The following is a 17020-nucleotide window of genomic DNA, read 5'->3' on the forward strand; positions in this document are numbered from 1 at the left end:
CTTGTTCTCATTCTCATTCACACACCTGATGAACTCTCACGGCACTTGAGACTCAAGGTAGCCTACTAGTACTAATAAGATATATATTAGTACTAATGAAACATGTATTAAAATAGGAAAAGATAGAGGATGGATTGCCTAGGCATCCCTATTTACTAGGCGAGGCATTATCTTCTCATATCAACCCATATTTTATGGGTGCTAACCAGCAACATCCAGTCATATCGTCCAACTATCAGCAAAGAAAGGCCCCAACAGCTTTTACCGGCTATAAAGATAATTCCAACTACATATACAGAGATATATTCCACAAGTAGTTAGTCACGCTACCTTAGAAACTAACATACTTGAGATGTAGCAGTCCTTGTAATCAGATTATGCGATCAGTGACTTACAGAATCTAATATGATTAGCGCTAAAGACTGGCTGACTATGGATCTGCCATCATTTCATGGCAGTAGGCAGCTAGAGCAACTAGGTATTCTAACATATAACAATGGCATTACAGTTAAACCTCTCTGCAACATCCAACTGTTTGACATCTAGTGTCAAATCTGAGCAAATATCAGTCCTGTCATGCAATGTAATCAACATGATTACATTGCATGTTCGATGATCGAAAAAAAAAACATTATATTATCAATGTTAATGTGAACTAATTTGTTTAACAAATGATGCAATGCAAATAGCTGCAGAGATGACCCAGGTTACAATACAAATATTTTGATGGTACTTCAATGAAAGTGATGGAAAATCCAGCAAGGACATCATGGTCTCATACTACACATAAGTAAGGCATGTTGTCATCGTGCTTTTAGTACATGAAAACTTACTAATTTTCAATTATATCTCTGAATCCAATACAAATGTTTGATTAGAGATGAACTTCCACAAAATTGTGTTGTAGAGTTTATCAAAAAGTATCGGTATTTTCCTATCATTTGTGATTATTATTGATGTTTGAGGTGCTCTGACTGCCAGGATGTTTCAAGATTAAAATCGATTAAACTTGATCGTGGTTAAACACTCAAAAGAAAACTACGTGTGAAATGACACAATTAGTTATCATCGTTGGGCAAGTTGATATCGACTATTACATTGAAGTTGCAGCATTACGCGTCTCTATTCTGTCGGACTCTTTTGCAACTATAGACGACATAATCGCACTTTCACTTGAGCATTCTAACCGTGATCAAGTTTTGTCGATTTTAATCTTGAAACGTCCTGTTGATTGGATCGCCTCAAACATTAAAAACAGTTGCAAATGATAGAAAATGCTGACAAAACCTACTAACAGTTTGGGTAAGCTCATCTTTAGTGTGAAAGTGAGTAAGTACTGACCATGCTTCAGCATAGGCTGACTAGAGCTTCTACAATTTGACTTACTTGTCATGTGGGGGTGTCACACGATCAGTGCTGTTAATAGCACAGTTGACAGGTAAAAGTGAGGCAGACTCTGCATCAGCACAGCTGACATCAGAGTCAGACAAGCTGCTGGCAGCGCGCTGTCTGGTTCGAATTTCTGTCATCTCATTCAATGATTCATCCAGATTCAACCCTGATCTACAGAGGTAGAAATGGTATTTCTACATGGGCTAACTATGAGTGTCAGTTTGAATTGCATGAACACCTTCAAGGTCAGACAAAATCGACTTTTGCTCACATATATGAGACGTTGAACCTCTCATCAGAGACGAACGAGTCTAAGTGTATTGCATGGTACAGTAGGTAGCCAATGACAGACTATTATGCCAGCAAAGGCATGAATTCTACCAAAAATTGGCACAAAATGTTAGTAGATTTTACCAAAAGTATCTGTATTTTTTCTATCATTTACGATTGTTTTTGATGTTTGTAGAGATCTGATGTTTCAAGGTTAAAGTCGATGAAATTTGACTGCGCTTAAAATTCTCACATCTAGTAAAAGTGCAGTTATGATGTCTGTAGTTACAAAGAGACCAACAGAATGAAGACATGTAACACTGCGACTTGAACACAATAGCCGATATCAACTATAGCAATGATAGGAACTAGTGATGTCATTTCACACGTTTTTCTTCTGAGCGTCTTAACAGCGATAAAGTTTTGTTGATTTTAATCTTGATATCGAGAAATCCTGGCAGTCAGATCACCTAAACGTCAAAAACAATCGTAAATGATAGAAAGATACTGATATATACTGATAATAAATACTGATAATAAATATACTGATAATTAATACTGATAATGTTGGATAAAATCTACTAAAATTTTGCGTAAGCTAGTCTTTAAAGCTGTTTAAATTTCATTGCTAAGGAGCCAGCTGCAAGTTATTGCAAATCCTGAATGCAGAATGTTAAGAACAAGCAAATCAAGGAAGAGATGTGAGATGCAAAAAGTGCCTTCACATTTCTTGTTTAGCGATGGAGACTTCTTAAAAATCTAGAAAGGGCACCAACTGCCTCCCCGACCTTAGGTAACTGTTCAATCTCTCTATGAACTATTTTAATGTAAATATGATAGTCGGACTGAACAGGTTTGTAAGCAGCCAGAATCGCACAAAACAATATCAGCATTTTGATGAAATATATTTAATTTGAGAAAACAGGCTGTAGTATACCAGGCTAATACGGTCAAACCAAATGGGTCTTACATAAATACAAATTCTTTACTTGTCCTCCAGCAGATACAAAACAAGTCTATTTTTATTCTCGCTCACGCAATATATTCTCCGTAAATTATAGTACTATGTAGTAATTTGAGCTGCAGTTCATCTTAACTCTGAATCATAATAACTGAAGGTCCATAGAGATAAGTCAGGGTGACCATAATTGGCTCTCTTGGTTGCTTTTGATGTTGATGTGACTACTATGAGTGATACTTCAAAGTCTAAAAGCTTGCATTGTTATCACCAGATATCGTGACACCTTATGGTATAGTCCACAAAACATCTGAGCTTTTAAATGGATCAGACAGGCCAAAGTATACTCTTCACTGGTAACTTAAGCTTATCATCACATGATAGAGAGGAAGTTACCTCAATAGCTACTGGTTAAACATAATTATTAACCTTCTTACCAGCTGAGGGCTACTCAAATGTTGTGAGGCGAATGGCTAAACTGAGCATGATTTATGCCGATGAAAGGAAATAATCCAACTGTGAAACATTCATACCCACAGTGCATTACACTTCCCTTTCATGCATTGTAAATCTGCTGTACATGTCAATGCACATAACAAGTCAATGCAGTGCACCGTAATGTTTTAAAGAGAAACTTTAACTGAGGCTAGTGGGCACTACTGTTGTCATGCTATGATGACAGTATTGTAATACATTCTTATTATCAACAATTTTTAGACCGTTTCACTTGATTTAAGCACAAAAAATTCGAGCATATCAACTTAGATACTCAATATTTGCAGCGAGTTCCCCTGAAAATCACCAATAAGTTTGGCAACCTGTCTTTTTTTAGTTTTGTTATAAAGCCATGACAAAAATCCAAAATAGAATAACAGTTCTTTCTATGTGTATGTCAATGTTAGCTGTGAACTATTTCACAAAAACATCTAGGACAGAGTGTAGCAGTTAACATCTATGGTGGAGTGTAACAGTTAACATCTAGGGTATGGTAGGCATCATCTATAACAGTTAACATCTAGAGTGGAGTGTAACAGGTAACATCTAGGGTGGAGTGTAACAGTTAACATCTAGGGTGGAGTGTAACAGTTAACATCTAGGGTGGAGTGTAACAGGTAACATCTAGGGTATGGTAGGCACCATCTATAACAGTTAACATGGAGATCCTTTGACTATTACAGATGAACTTACACACAACATTTTAGTAGATTTTATCAGAAAGTATCAGTGTTTTTCTATCATTTGCGATTGTTTTTAATGTTTGAGGTGATCTGATTGACAGGATATTTTACAATTAAAATCGATACATCTTGATCACGATTAAAACGCTCAAACTTTTTAAAAACATTTAAAAACAAACATGGTTATGTAAACGATCTATCGCAATACAAACAAAGGTTGCTGTTGGGAACATGAACTAACAGGTAGCCTACTTTCTTTATTGCCTGACACTGCAACTATTAATAATTTTTAAATACGAGTCGAAGAGTAAACAACATTGCACATTTTATCTTTAAGTTGTTTGGTGCTAAACTCTTTGGTGCCACTAGCAGGGCCTCCAAGACAACTGACATGAATGATAAGAACTAACAACATTTTATTTCAAAATCTGAGTCAACGGCAGCTATACAATAGGTGAAGATTAGTGAAAAACAACTTTTTGCCACATGTTGTAGATGAAACTAAACTCACTGAATAAGGTGCAGAAAATGTCTGCAGTTGTTAACGATAATCCTTTTAAAAATTCAAAGAATTGTGATCTCTAATTCACTAAATTTGCCCAGTTCATAAATAAGTCTCAAACAGTGAAAATAGAAGAACCTTACTTTGAGGAGTCTTTTTTTCTACCTGGGTAATTTCATGCTGTTGCTCTAGGTCTGATATTTATAAAAATCTGTTTATTCTGGTCCAGAAAAACAAACAATAAATAGTACTTTAAAAAAGTTTTATATTTTAAAAAAATTGTTGTTCCTTCATAGTTTTGAATGTTATGATTAATATATAAAACTGTAATTGTTATCTAAACTATGGTGAATTCTTACTTGAAAAGCCAAATATTTCACAGTTAGTAGTAGGCCTATACCATTTCTTTCCAATTCCTAATTTGGGTATGTCTACTTGTGAACAATAAACCAAAAAATATTGGTGACATAACAAACAAAACCGATGCATTTGATGTCGATATTTACTCAAACAAATCACATTATTGCCAATCAATAAGCATATGTTCCAACTCTATTGTTTCTAACAATTAGCTACCCAGGGCTGATGCTCCCTCCTAAAAGGCCCATTAGGTTCGGCCCAAAATCACGTTTTAGGGGGGGTTTTCAGACCATGGGGCACTGTCAGTGAATTTGCTACTTTAGGGGGGGGTTTCCACAGCCAAGCCAGTAAAAGGGCCCATGATCATTAAGTTTTTATTCAGTCAAAGTAATACCAAGAAATTGCACCGAAAATCCAGTCTTAATTTTAATGCAGATTGCTGTTGCTTGCTTGCTGACGGGAAAGGAAGGTAAAAGAGACAGTCGACACTGCATTATCTTAGCAACCCTTTAGCAAAATACTCAGAATGGATGATAAACTTATTTCATTGTTATTCATTCTGTTTTCCCTTGTAAATGAAAATGATATGCTGATGGTTGAGGCTTGGAATAAGTTTTATTACCCCTTTTGCAGGCATAGCGACATTTTGCCGTTTTGCGATTACTGACGTTAGTGGGCAGAGCGACTATTATGCCGCCACACGAACGGTTTTTATAAATAGATTTATGGTTAGCTAATTGCCTTTTTTGTTTAATTTTTTACCAATAGTAAATTAAAATATATTGGCCTCTGTTAGCAACAAAAAATAATCCGTTCGCAGAAGAAAAAAACGATCGCTTTTGCAATACTGAACAAACAAAAAATCCGAAATAAAAACGTATTTAAATAAAATTGGGAATTTTGTGTGTAGCTTTTTTCTGCTTTATTAATGCATGAATCATATTGGATGTTTAGTGGGGCGTGAAACCTGGGTGCCCTCTAGGGAACTCCCAGTGTTTAGGGGGTGTATTTCAAATTGGCCAACCAGGTGATTGGGGGTACAATATCCAAATTCAAATTGACCAACCAGGTGATTGGGGGTACAATATCCAAGTCTGGGCCTATCCAGGTGGGTGTTTCTTTCAGAGTATCAGCCCTGGGATTAGCTATTCTTAGTATGTTACATTAGAAAGGGAGTGCAAGCCCACCAATCGCAGGCCAGGATTTGGAATATGGTATGGAGCTGATGAATAGTTCATATCGAGCTGGTGTTGCGTCACCTCATGGTGTAAGCTTATCCAAAGGTTTTTTCATATTTTGCTAAGTATGGGACTAAAAGTCCCTTAGATTGGTTTATACCAATGAAGAGACAAGTAGAGGGTGGAATGAAAAACTCTGGATTTAGCTAAGTCATTTTTGTTACAATATGTGTAAGTAGTCATTGCCACTATTTATGTAGTTTTCATTGATATTCTTTTTACTCCCTGATGTGTATCACACAGAGGACCGTGTTACGCCATTGAACATGAACATATATAAACAAATTTATAATTCAAGGTGGCAATAACTGTTATATAAGCGATGTTACTTAAATATGGTCAAACTTGCTGAATTTTACATGTACCATTTTTTGAACTTGCCGATGTAGTGCGGAATGTGTTCAAAGATAACAGAAACCTCAAGTTTAACATTGGTCAGCAATAGCCTGTTACTATTAGTTAGAGCACTTACATTTTATTGGACAGTCGTCTTAGCCAGTGTATAGCAAATACAAAGTGGCCATGCTATCGTCACTGTTATATATTCCTTTTTATGACTATACATATGTATGCTTATTAGGTTAAGTAGAATGCTTCGTGACCAGCCCTTTAGACTTTTATGAATCTGCAGATAAGGACTGGAAATTTAGTTGAAGTTTTTTGTCTCTGCTGCATGTTGTGCCAAGTGACTCGATGACAATTAGCAGACTACCTAGTGTAGAAAACACGATATATCTTTTCATCATTAATTATGGTAGAGGAGTATTAAATAGCTGCCTGTTTACGGCCGCACCTATTTGTAGGTGGTGCATGAACCAAAGTTTTATAGGTCATAGAGACTATACACTTTTCAAAGACGTGTTTGTTGTATTTAATCATTCAAGTAGTTTTTATCAATTCGTTAAACAATAGGTTGGGTTGCTCATAGCTGATTGTCTCAACTTTTTCCACAAACTTTATGTGATACTGCCAACAATAAAATTAAACCAGCAGAGCTAACTGGTTATGAATGCTTTGATAGCATCACTTATAAAAACTAATGACCAAATAATGCCTACTCTCAGCCTCATAGAGCTCATAACTTTTGTGAAAATGAAGAAAATCTGTCATGGAAAAAAAACAGATAGCCATCACAATAAGAAGTGGACAAGAGTCTTATTCTAGAACAGCTTACAAAACTAATGTTAAAAGCCAACAACTTGTAAGTGACTTCCAAGTCATAATACACTTACATGTTTTTACAAATTTCATTCGACAAAATTCTCAAATGCAAATACTTCTGCTATGCCAACCTATGAAACCAGAGTAAAACAACAGCTGTAAAAGAAAAAAACAATGAAAACAGCTATCAATAGCCATGTTTCTAAAGAAAGCACCCAAAATTTCCAACCAAGTCACACCTGAAGAAGAAACGACACATTTTCTTGATTCTTTTATAGAAATGGAAATTGTTTTAGTGTTCAAGTAATACATGGTTCTGTCCTCCAGAATTCTTTTTATGAAATGCATACATTTCTCAAGCAATGTAATTGGTTGTGCAAAAAAACATTTTCTGAAAGCTCAGTGTAACCCTAGGTTATTACATTTTGTGCATAATAGTTCAGCTCAGGGTTACTGAGGACGAATTCGGTGTCCAACGTCAGTGGATTCGGTAAAACCAACGTCAGTGGAGACTTCATTAAATAAAAATCAAACAGTTTGTGCATGTTTTTTCATCAGCTTATTATTTCAATCAATGCTTAAAATAACCTCCAGAAACAGTTCCAATAATAGACAGAATACAGATTTTGTGTTGCCACATACAACACTAAAAGTAATAACACATTGCTTAACAATCGAGCTAATGCTGATTAAAAACCATTGTTGCATGTGTAAACATCGTAAGCAGTTGTTTTTTTAATATTAAGTAGCGTTTATGCATGAATAAATCTTTAGTTCGTGTCGCACCTTTGTCCAGTACAAAAGGTTTACCCATTCGCTATTGATCAGAAATCTTATTCTACATTGTCTAAGTACTATTGCATGTTGAATCATAAGTACTGTGTAAGTTGAAGCGGTACCTTTGCGCTGGACGTGTTGGAGAGAAGAATGGTTAATCCATAAAAATAAAACTTGTGAATGTATACATACATACTCGTTTCCAGTAAGTTCACCGTCACTATATAGTTCACAGTCACTATATAATTCCATCTACGACAATAATCTAACGTTGTTTAATTCAACATACCTTATGTAGAACTAAAAAGATAAAAGAAAGATCAGCATATCAGCTCGTCTGATAACAATCGTCTGTACTCCATTCCAGTAGTTCGTGATAAGTTTCCTACATGACTCGCGCGAGTAGCTACAGCGCAACAAAAACGAATAGCTATTCAAATATAAATAGCAAGGATCTCAGGCTACGTAATTTTGACCCCCCCCCCCCCCCCCATCGCAAAGTCGTTTTTCTTAAATCAAAAAGGGTAAATAATCTAGTTTAATTTTAATTCGTTAGAAGATTTTGCATAAGAAATTTTATTTTCAAATACAAAATTTCTAGTATTCCATTCTCTTACATCGTCAGTAACATGACTGAGTTAATAGCTATTACTCGAATAGTGTTGTACAGCTGTACAGCTGATACAAGTTACACCATTCGTAGTTTGGCTACTATCTTCTCTATGTTAGGCTTACAACAAGAAAACAGAACGATTATTGTCTGTAGTGCTTTTTTTCTAGTGCTAGTTTCATCTTGTTAGTCTATGTGCACTGCAGTGCACCGCAAACTAAGGTGCAGTGAAGAACAAACTATGCACTTGAAGCATAATACCCAAAAGCAACACAAATTGCTTTTATTGTGTAAAACTATCCTCTTGAAACTTAACAAAATAGGAAACACAATGACGCTTTAATTACCATTCAACTAGCAACTTTAGTCAATATTTTTAATGACATTCAAGTAGTGATTAGTCAGTTTGTAAGTGGCTAGTAGGTGGCTCCTAGATGGCTAGTGGGAAGTTATCAGGTGGTTTGTATGTCTTTATCAGTTAGTTATTTTGTAGTCATTGGAGTATTAGCTGGCAGTTAGCAAATAGTTAGTGACGTCTTAGTAGATGGTTAGTTGGTGGTTAATGGGCAGATATTAAATGGTCCTGTCAGTGTTGGGCCAGTATTTGGTTCATTTTTTTAAGCCAGAATTTGGTCCAACTGTACTGGGCCAGTATTCATTGTAACTTTTGCAGAAACGGTTCATCCAAATTATCCCATTTATCCTGGCCAGTCGTTTGCCCAGAATCATTGTGTTGCAACTACACCTTATATAGATTCATCTTTTCAACTTTAGTTAGTAGGCATTAGTAAGCCAGTCAACAAGCAGTCAGTGGCTTATTGGGAAATGGTTACTCAGCAGTTAGTGATTGGCTAGTGAGTGGTTAGCGGGCAGTTAGTGAGTCCTTATTGATTATTTAGATAGTAGGTGATTATCGCATATTCGTCAGTAATTAGTAAGCCGTTAGCAGTTACAAGGAAGTTGGAAGCTTATTCATTTCTGTTGCAAATTGTTTAAGGAGTCAATGTTTAAGGTATCAACCTTTTGGCATGGTAAGTACCATGCCAAAAGGTTTAAACTTTAAACCATTTGATACCAAATATGTAATGTGAAATTTGTTGCAAGTAAACCTTTAAAGATCATTAAATTATAGAAAACAAGAAGGAAAGGCTACCAAAGTAAAACAGAATGATTAAAATATAGTGTATCCATATTGGACCGGAGAAGGGTAGCTAAATATAATCACAAAAATCCAATCATTAATGGAGTGATTTAGCATATACATGTATTTTCATCAATCTTTAATATCATATGCCTGAATATTGCCAATTTTAGGTGGTGCGCTCTACAGAGACAAACTTCTTGACATGGTAAATACCATGTCTTACTCTGCTGTTTTGTAGGTGCAAAATATGTGGAAATATGATTACAAGCTCTTAAAAGTTCAAAAACGAACAGTTAATCGTAGCCATCACGAAAATGCAGTAGTTTGGAATCTCTTTATTTTGATGTCGTACTCAAACATTGTGGTTATTGTTTTGACATGCGATGTTATCATGTGAAAATAAATGCCAATAAAGGGCTCAATATAAAACGTCTCATAGCACTAGTTTATGACAAACACTTCAGGTTCTACCGGAAAGCCCTTATAAAATATAGGAAATATACATGTATATGCTCGCTACTTTACAGTTTCATTTCAGCCTGGTCTAATCATCTAGTCGTAATCTGATCATGTGACCCATACATTCTGCCAAATGGCGTAAACAATTTTTGCAGCATTTTCCAACGATCACAGGTGACCAACAGGCTCGTCACGTTTATCAGAGGATGATTTGCACGCCTTCTAGCTAAGGTTAAAAATTAAACGAATTTTTACGGTAGGTTTTGAAATATCAGTGCTCAATGTGACAGCATTACAAAGATGATGAAACAGATGCGTAAAAACAATAGACATAGTTTTATTGAATGTGCGAAGTATATTTGTGAAAATATTTCGATGAATGAGGTTGCATGAAAGTGTGAACAGAAGCACATCGTGTTCAACTACGTCCCATTTGAGCCGTTTTGGTAAGGGATTCCAATCTACAGTGTTTTCGTGACGGCTGTGATTAACGGTTGGTTTTTTAGCTTTTGAGAGCTTGTAATCACATTTCCACAACTTTTGCACCTACAACGCAGCAGAGGAAGACATGGTGAATCTTTTGATACCAAATAACTGTAATGTGAATTTTGTTGCAAGTCAACTTTTAAACATGTAGTTGTACTCTCAGATCCAAGGCTGCATATTATTGTTTGTAAGTTGAGTTGGTTGAGTAATGAACTCTTTATAATCTATCCTTAGGAGACACCAACATACACCTGTTATGGATTTATACAGTTGTTCGTCTAGAAATTCCGTCTGCTTTAATGCTTGTGACACACCTGCACCTACAGTTTATTTAGAAAAGAATTTTATAAAGCCCCTGTGCTTGCCTTGAATATAATCTTTAGCTAAAGTGGCAACTCCTAAATTATCAATCAAGTAATATCTCGCCGCTACTTTTAATTTTTTGTGTAATTAAAGTAACTGCTCATTTGTATATTTTCAGACACAAAAAATACCCAGTTAGCCATAATTTAACACTGTAATTTGGATTTATCTTCTCCGTGACATAGTTAGCAAGTGTACAGGTATCCACTTGACTAGTCAATTCATTGAAAGTTCATAGATCTAATATCCTAAAATTGTACTTGTATATCTAAAACTGTTCTGATAATAATTGGCTTTAGGAAGGAGTTGTCATCACATGAATAATGCAATCTGCAACTCTGATGATTAGCCTCTTTACAAGTAGCCTCATTGTTGTGATTATTAGATGGGCGGGATCAGGAATGCCTTGCCACAGATTTGGTACCAGTGGCTAAGAGATCTTATGGTGTATTCTTAACCCGAGCTGTATGTGCCTCCAGTTTTTTCTAACAATACTCAATACATTCATGCCAAGCTGGTGCACTTAGATCTCCAGCATACAGTGTTTATCAGTGCAAAAGATTTGACCTCAGGAAGGAGACAGCATTAGTTATTATTTAGGTTCTGGTTGTTACTCGTGTGAAGTTACACAGGCTGCACTTATTAGTTTTGGCTGAAACATCTTATAAATGGATACTTGTGCTAGTGCAAATTGTCTCTTGTAATCAATCATTGCATAGTTGGCATGTGCACTCTACACAGCTGTTTGTATTAGTTTTGGGTGGAAAAATTTAGGATCTTGGATTAAGGTTTATAGTAAGGATTTTTGATGAGGATATTGGGTGAGGGTTTAACGTGATGACCCTGGTTGAGGATCAGGGTTGAGGGCCTCAAGTAAATGTTGCTTTATGAATGGAGGTTTTTTGAGCATGAACAGTCTGAGTCCATATTTCTCCTTATAGAAGTTTATCAGGTGGGCTAGTTTCTGATTTTCCATTCAAAATACTCCAGTTAGTCCTTTTACCAGAATGTTTTGAAAGCAGTTTGCACAACCCCTTCATGCCCTGCCCACTGCTCACTACAATTAGCTGTATATTATATTTAAGCAATGAGGTGAGTATTATGACAGTAAAAAGCGATTGAGATTTCATGACAAACTGTGCGCTGCCAATTATATTCTAGTCAAGCCATATCTATGAATAGCTTTAGCGCCAAGCCATATCTATCGATAGCCTTAGTCCCAATTCATTACTATGAATAGCCTTAGCGCCAACCCATATCAATGAATAGCTTTAGTGCCAAGACATTGCAATGAGTAGCCCTTGCTTAGTGCTATGTTATTATGCTCGCATATTTTTATAGGTAATTATGCAAAATTATTCATGGAATTGGCTGGAAGCATTAGATGGGTGGAAAAGGAAATTAGCATATATCTAAACCCTCCCTAACTGTTATATTCCTGTTTGACCTCCTACAGAGTAGACTACCTTGCTACCAGCTAACATGAGTAAGTACTCAACTTGCAACCAGTGTTGAATATTTCTCTGTTCACAGTTCAGACTTGCTTTCACCAACTTTTTGGGTAGAGTCAACATTCATAACACCTCCTGTTTTACCGGTTTGTTTGTCACCTACATTACAACACACGAGAAGATGTACTTTCCATGGTCTTTCAGAGTACGGATATCATCTCAAGATCATTGCTGTCGCTATCATTGCCATCTTGGTCTGTAAGACTATCATCAGCAAGAAGCAAGCAAAGAAGTTGTCGAGTTCTTTTTCTAAAAGGAAATCATATGCCAAGCATCCGATGAGCTGGGCTCGTCACGCGAGTGAGTAACTTCTACTTGTCTGTTTGTTCAAGATGACTGGATGAAACTTCATTATTCAAAACTAAATCGGCTAATCATCATAACAGATTTCATTGAATGAAATTTGTGTCCTGAAGATGAACATCAATTTATTGAAGCTGAGGCTAACTCAAGTTTTCCTCTAAAGGATGGAAAGATCTGTCATTTAATTCAATTATACATATTATTAGGCTGATAAAAATAAATGGCTATTAAAGTAGAAAATGGACTAGCCATTTGAGTCTAATGGAATACAGTGGTACCTTGAGATACAAATTTAATTCATTCTATAACCGTCGTTGTATGTGAAAAATGGTATCCCAAAGCAATTCTTTCTATTTGAAATAATGTAATATGTATTAATGTGTTCCAACGATATGAAACCACCACAAAATACAGGTAAATAACATATAATATCGCAATTTTTATATAAATAAATTAGTAATAACACACATAATGATAAACTGACATATTCATGTATGATAAATGTCGATAAAATCATTGAAAAAGAGGTTTTACTGTATCGTACTTACCATAGTGACAGCTGAGGTGCTGCCTCGAGGAGGGAGGAGGGGTGGCAGAGATAAATGTTCTCTTTTTATTTATACACACTTAATACTAAACAAACAAATGGAAACATTGCTAAAATAATGTAGAAGGATTGCGGCCATGTTTATTTGTCGTGTTGATGATACAAACACCAAGCTCATGCTTCGCTATAATTTCACACTTATTTTCCATCGGTATCTTTTTCTTGTCATTACCTTTGTCTTTAGCCTCGACAACCAATCAGGTTCAGCGAACGCACTGCTCCCCCTAGCTGCACTCACGGCGATAATCAATTCGTATCTCAAATTTTTCGTCATTAGTCAGAACGAAACTATTAGAAATTTTATCGTATCTCACATACATCATATGTCGGAGCAATCGTATCTCAAGGTACCGCTGTATTGAGTATCGCTTTTATGTGACACGCTCAATGATTTATATCTCTTTAATGTCATGACAAGCCAGCTAGATGAGTTTACGCAACTTTTTCAGGCTGTGATATTCCCAGGATACGTAACGTTACCTCACAATAAGTACAAGTCTCAGTCCTTACGAGTTTATTTTCGATAAAATTCGGCATTGAATCAATAGTCCAAAGTCAGCTAAGCATAACTCGGCAGTTTGCCTGAAATTTCGTCCCCTTGACCAGTACTGGAGACTGACTTAAGTCCATTTGGCAGATTAAGACTGGCTGCAAAAGTCGAGCTTAAAAATGTTAACTTTTCTTGAGCTGACTTTTTATAACTTTTAGTAATCTTGCTTTCTGGTAGTTATTCTCCCAAATTGTTTTTAGTCCAAGCCAAGACCGCCAGAGCTGCATAAAATATGGCAAGTGCTAAACAATAGCAATTGCAAACCTTGTAGATAATATTTCTCCCTTTATAAGGAATGATGTGACTTACTTCTTAGGCTAATCTCGTCAAAATCATTTTTGACAAGCGTTACAGCTATGTGCTTATCATGTAGATACAGTGTTACAGCTATGGGCTTATCATGTAGGTACAGTGTAAACAGCTATACGCTTATCATGTAAGTTCGGCATTATGGTTATGTGCTTGTCATGTAGGTTCACCTAATCAAGGGCCACTCAAGGGGAGAATGCAGGAGTTCCACAATGGGCAGCATCTCAATTCACATCTCAAATCTTGGCTGTAGCTAGTGAGGCTGTAGTGCTCTCTCTCTCAGTATTTTCGAATCTCGGTCTATATTTTATAAGATGTCTATCGCAAAGATGAATTCAACTTGGCCAGACCAACACTCACATTAAAGATTTGTGTGTAAATTACCTAATTAATTTTTCTTTCATTTTATGACTGTTTCATTTAAATCGATGTTATGGTTCCAGCATTCTATCTTGCTGGCAAAATAATACACACATGCAGATGCCAATGAGCTTTAGCTGCTGACATGGTGTCATACATAAGGTAGGGCTTGTCTGATTTGTCCGTTCTTTATCAATAATGTTCAGTTAACATTACGTTACAGTTTGTATGACCTGAATTGCTTTAACAGATGGACACTAGACAGGACTTCTAGATATGAACATGTAGATGTCAGAGAACTGGTACTATCTTGCTGCTGGAAACTAATTTCAAAACTCATAAAAATGAAATATTCGTGGCTTAAGCATTCCGCCGGTACTAGTTATTTATTGCTGTGTGACATGGTTGTTATGAAGGTTCAATAAAGGTAGCATACATATGCTGACGTAAGCATAGAGATGTTTTGCAAATATAACACGCTGCCTCTTACAGCTTCGATTGTCATAGCTTTAGCTGAGTGAAAATAGTGCTCCAGTATATTTAGCTATATGATAGATAGTTGTTTTCATGCAAACTTACTGAATATTTGATAGTGTGCCAAAAATAAATACATGTACAACGAAATTCTAACAAAACAGTATGAAAAAATGTTTAAGAGTTGGAAAAAGCAGATGAGACTTGAGCTAAAGTTAAGCAAACTCCAGTCTCTATCAAGTATAGAGTTATGTAAAACACATAGTTATAGTCTCACCTCGGTTTTTAATGCCTCAGATCTTAAGACAAAATTGTGAACAAGAAATGAAAGTTTTATTTTTCCGACAAAAACAAATTAAAAACCTGAAGCTGAAAAAACTCGACAGCATCCCAAGCCTTCAATTTTTTATATGTGAAAACTGCTAGAATGTTTATTAACACAATCTGGATTGTGATATCTTCTATTAAAATGAAACAGTCTGCTGCATTTCTTTTAATTTGACACAAAGTTCTAAGGAAACGAGGATAGGGTATGAATTGTGACAAACATTCACAGCCTAACCATCTTTAATAAAATAGAATTTATGATAAATTCGGTACCTTTTACACAGCTTAAAGGTTGCGATTACAGAAGGAAAACACTATTAAAAGGTAGCTTTTTATCCTTCAGATATATCAAAATTATTTTCATTATTCTTAGTGGAACAATTAGTTTGAACTAAATGCTTCATGAACAGACTTCTTACAATCAGTTCAAAAGTTCAATTCAAGAAACCAGAAACAGAGGTTGAACTGTAATTTTTGCGCTGCTGATGCGTATGACTCGTGGTGTTGGCTTCTTTTCATTATAACTTCATGCTAAGCAGGTCTACTTCTTAGAGAAAAGCCCCTTGATTGAATGAGTAAAAGATGTCTTTTTACCATCAGAGATTCTCTGAAAAACAATATGTAAATTATTTCCCATGTTGTCATGGCAACATCTAAACAATCAGCTATTAGGATGCTATCCGCAAAGATGGCCCCACAGTATAGCTAACTGAATCACCATTTATGCGTTTTCAATACAAACACAAATGGTTTCTAGCTGCTAAGATTGAAAGTGGATTCTAAAGCTGTACTGAATTGCCAGGAGCAAACAATCCTGAATCCTAACAATCTCAAACACATAGCTAGGCAATCTATGTACATACTTTGGTCAAACTTGTTTTAAATATTAGCTAATTCCTGCCAGCTGTTTTGGTTCATCAAGATTATGGTTTGAATTCGTACATCCTTGCTACATCATACTAAGGAAGTACATCCTCAGCGGATGTACTTCCCTAGTAAAAAAAAGCTACCCCAGTAGGCCATTGTACTAAGTAAAACATCTAGTTTGCAAATATAGCTAGTCAAAGTTAATAACGTTAAATAAAGTTAGTTGATAATTTGCTATTTTAAAACCGTGGAATTTGATAGATTTGTATCATTGCTTCCTGTCTCAATCTTGCTGAAGAGAAAGTAATTTCGAAAAAATATCAATAACTACATTAATAATAATAAATTAATAAAAATGAAAGGTTTTTTACAGTCACCTGTGAAGATGAAATGTTACAAAATAACTGCTGAGCCTTCAGGTACGTGTACCACTTGCCTGAAATAGAACATAAAATTAAGCAGAAATCTTCACAAACCTGTGACGGTGCTCTCCGCAATGTTTTGGTTTCAGCGACAGGTGTCTTGAATCTCACTTTTGCTGCTTGGAGGTTGGGGCTGTGTGGACCCACCCCATATGTTGTAGAGTGGCCAAGTCGTTTTATTGCATCATTGTACTGTATGTCTGTAAAGTGAGGGGTGCAATCTATAAGGACGGCTGAAGAATTAGTGATTAACATCCGAATATAGAGAGCTGAGTCTAATTGATTTTTGTATGACAATTTGTTGTTCAGAGAAATCTTTTTTCTGTTCTGTTCCTCTATCCCAGCTCATTGAAGGCTAGAGAGACATACAGTAAAACCTCTAACCTTTAATC

At 35.9% G+C, this 17020-nt stretch overlaps 1 protein-coding gene across 1 annotated transcript in view; it reads right to left on the reverse strand.

The window, feature by feature from the left end:
* The window catches only part of LOC137396414 (equilibrative nucleoside transporter 3-like), a 42195-nt gene extending 33978 nt beyond the window's left edge, over positions 1 to 8217 (reverse strand). The window contains exons 1-2 of the mRNA XM_068082682.1: positions 8126 to 8217; positions 1387 to 1563 (exon numbers count right to left, since the gene is read on the reverse strand). Of these exons, the coding sequence (XP_067938783.1) occupies positions 1387 to 1529 (143 nt within the window). The 5' untranslated portion in view covers positions 1530 to 1563; positions 8126 to 8217. The remainder of the gene's footprint in view (positions 1 to 1386; positions 1564 to 8125) is intronic.
* Positions 8218 to 17020: the final 8803 nt, after the last annotated feature.

This window comes from Watersipora subatra, chromosome 5 (genome assembly GCF_963576615.1).
Source record: "Watersipora subatra chromosome 5, tzWatSuba1.1, whole genome shotgun sequence".
NCBI classification, from domain to species: Eukaryota; Metazoa; Bryozoa; class Gymnolaemata; order Cheilostomatida; family Watersiporidae; genus Watersipora; species Watersipora subatra.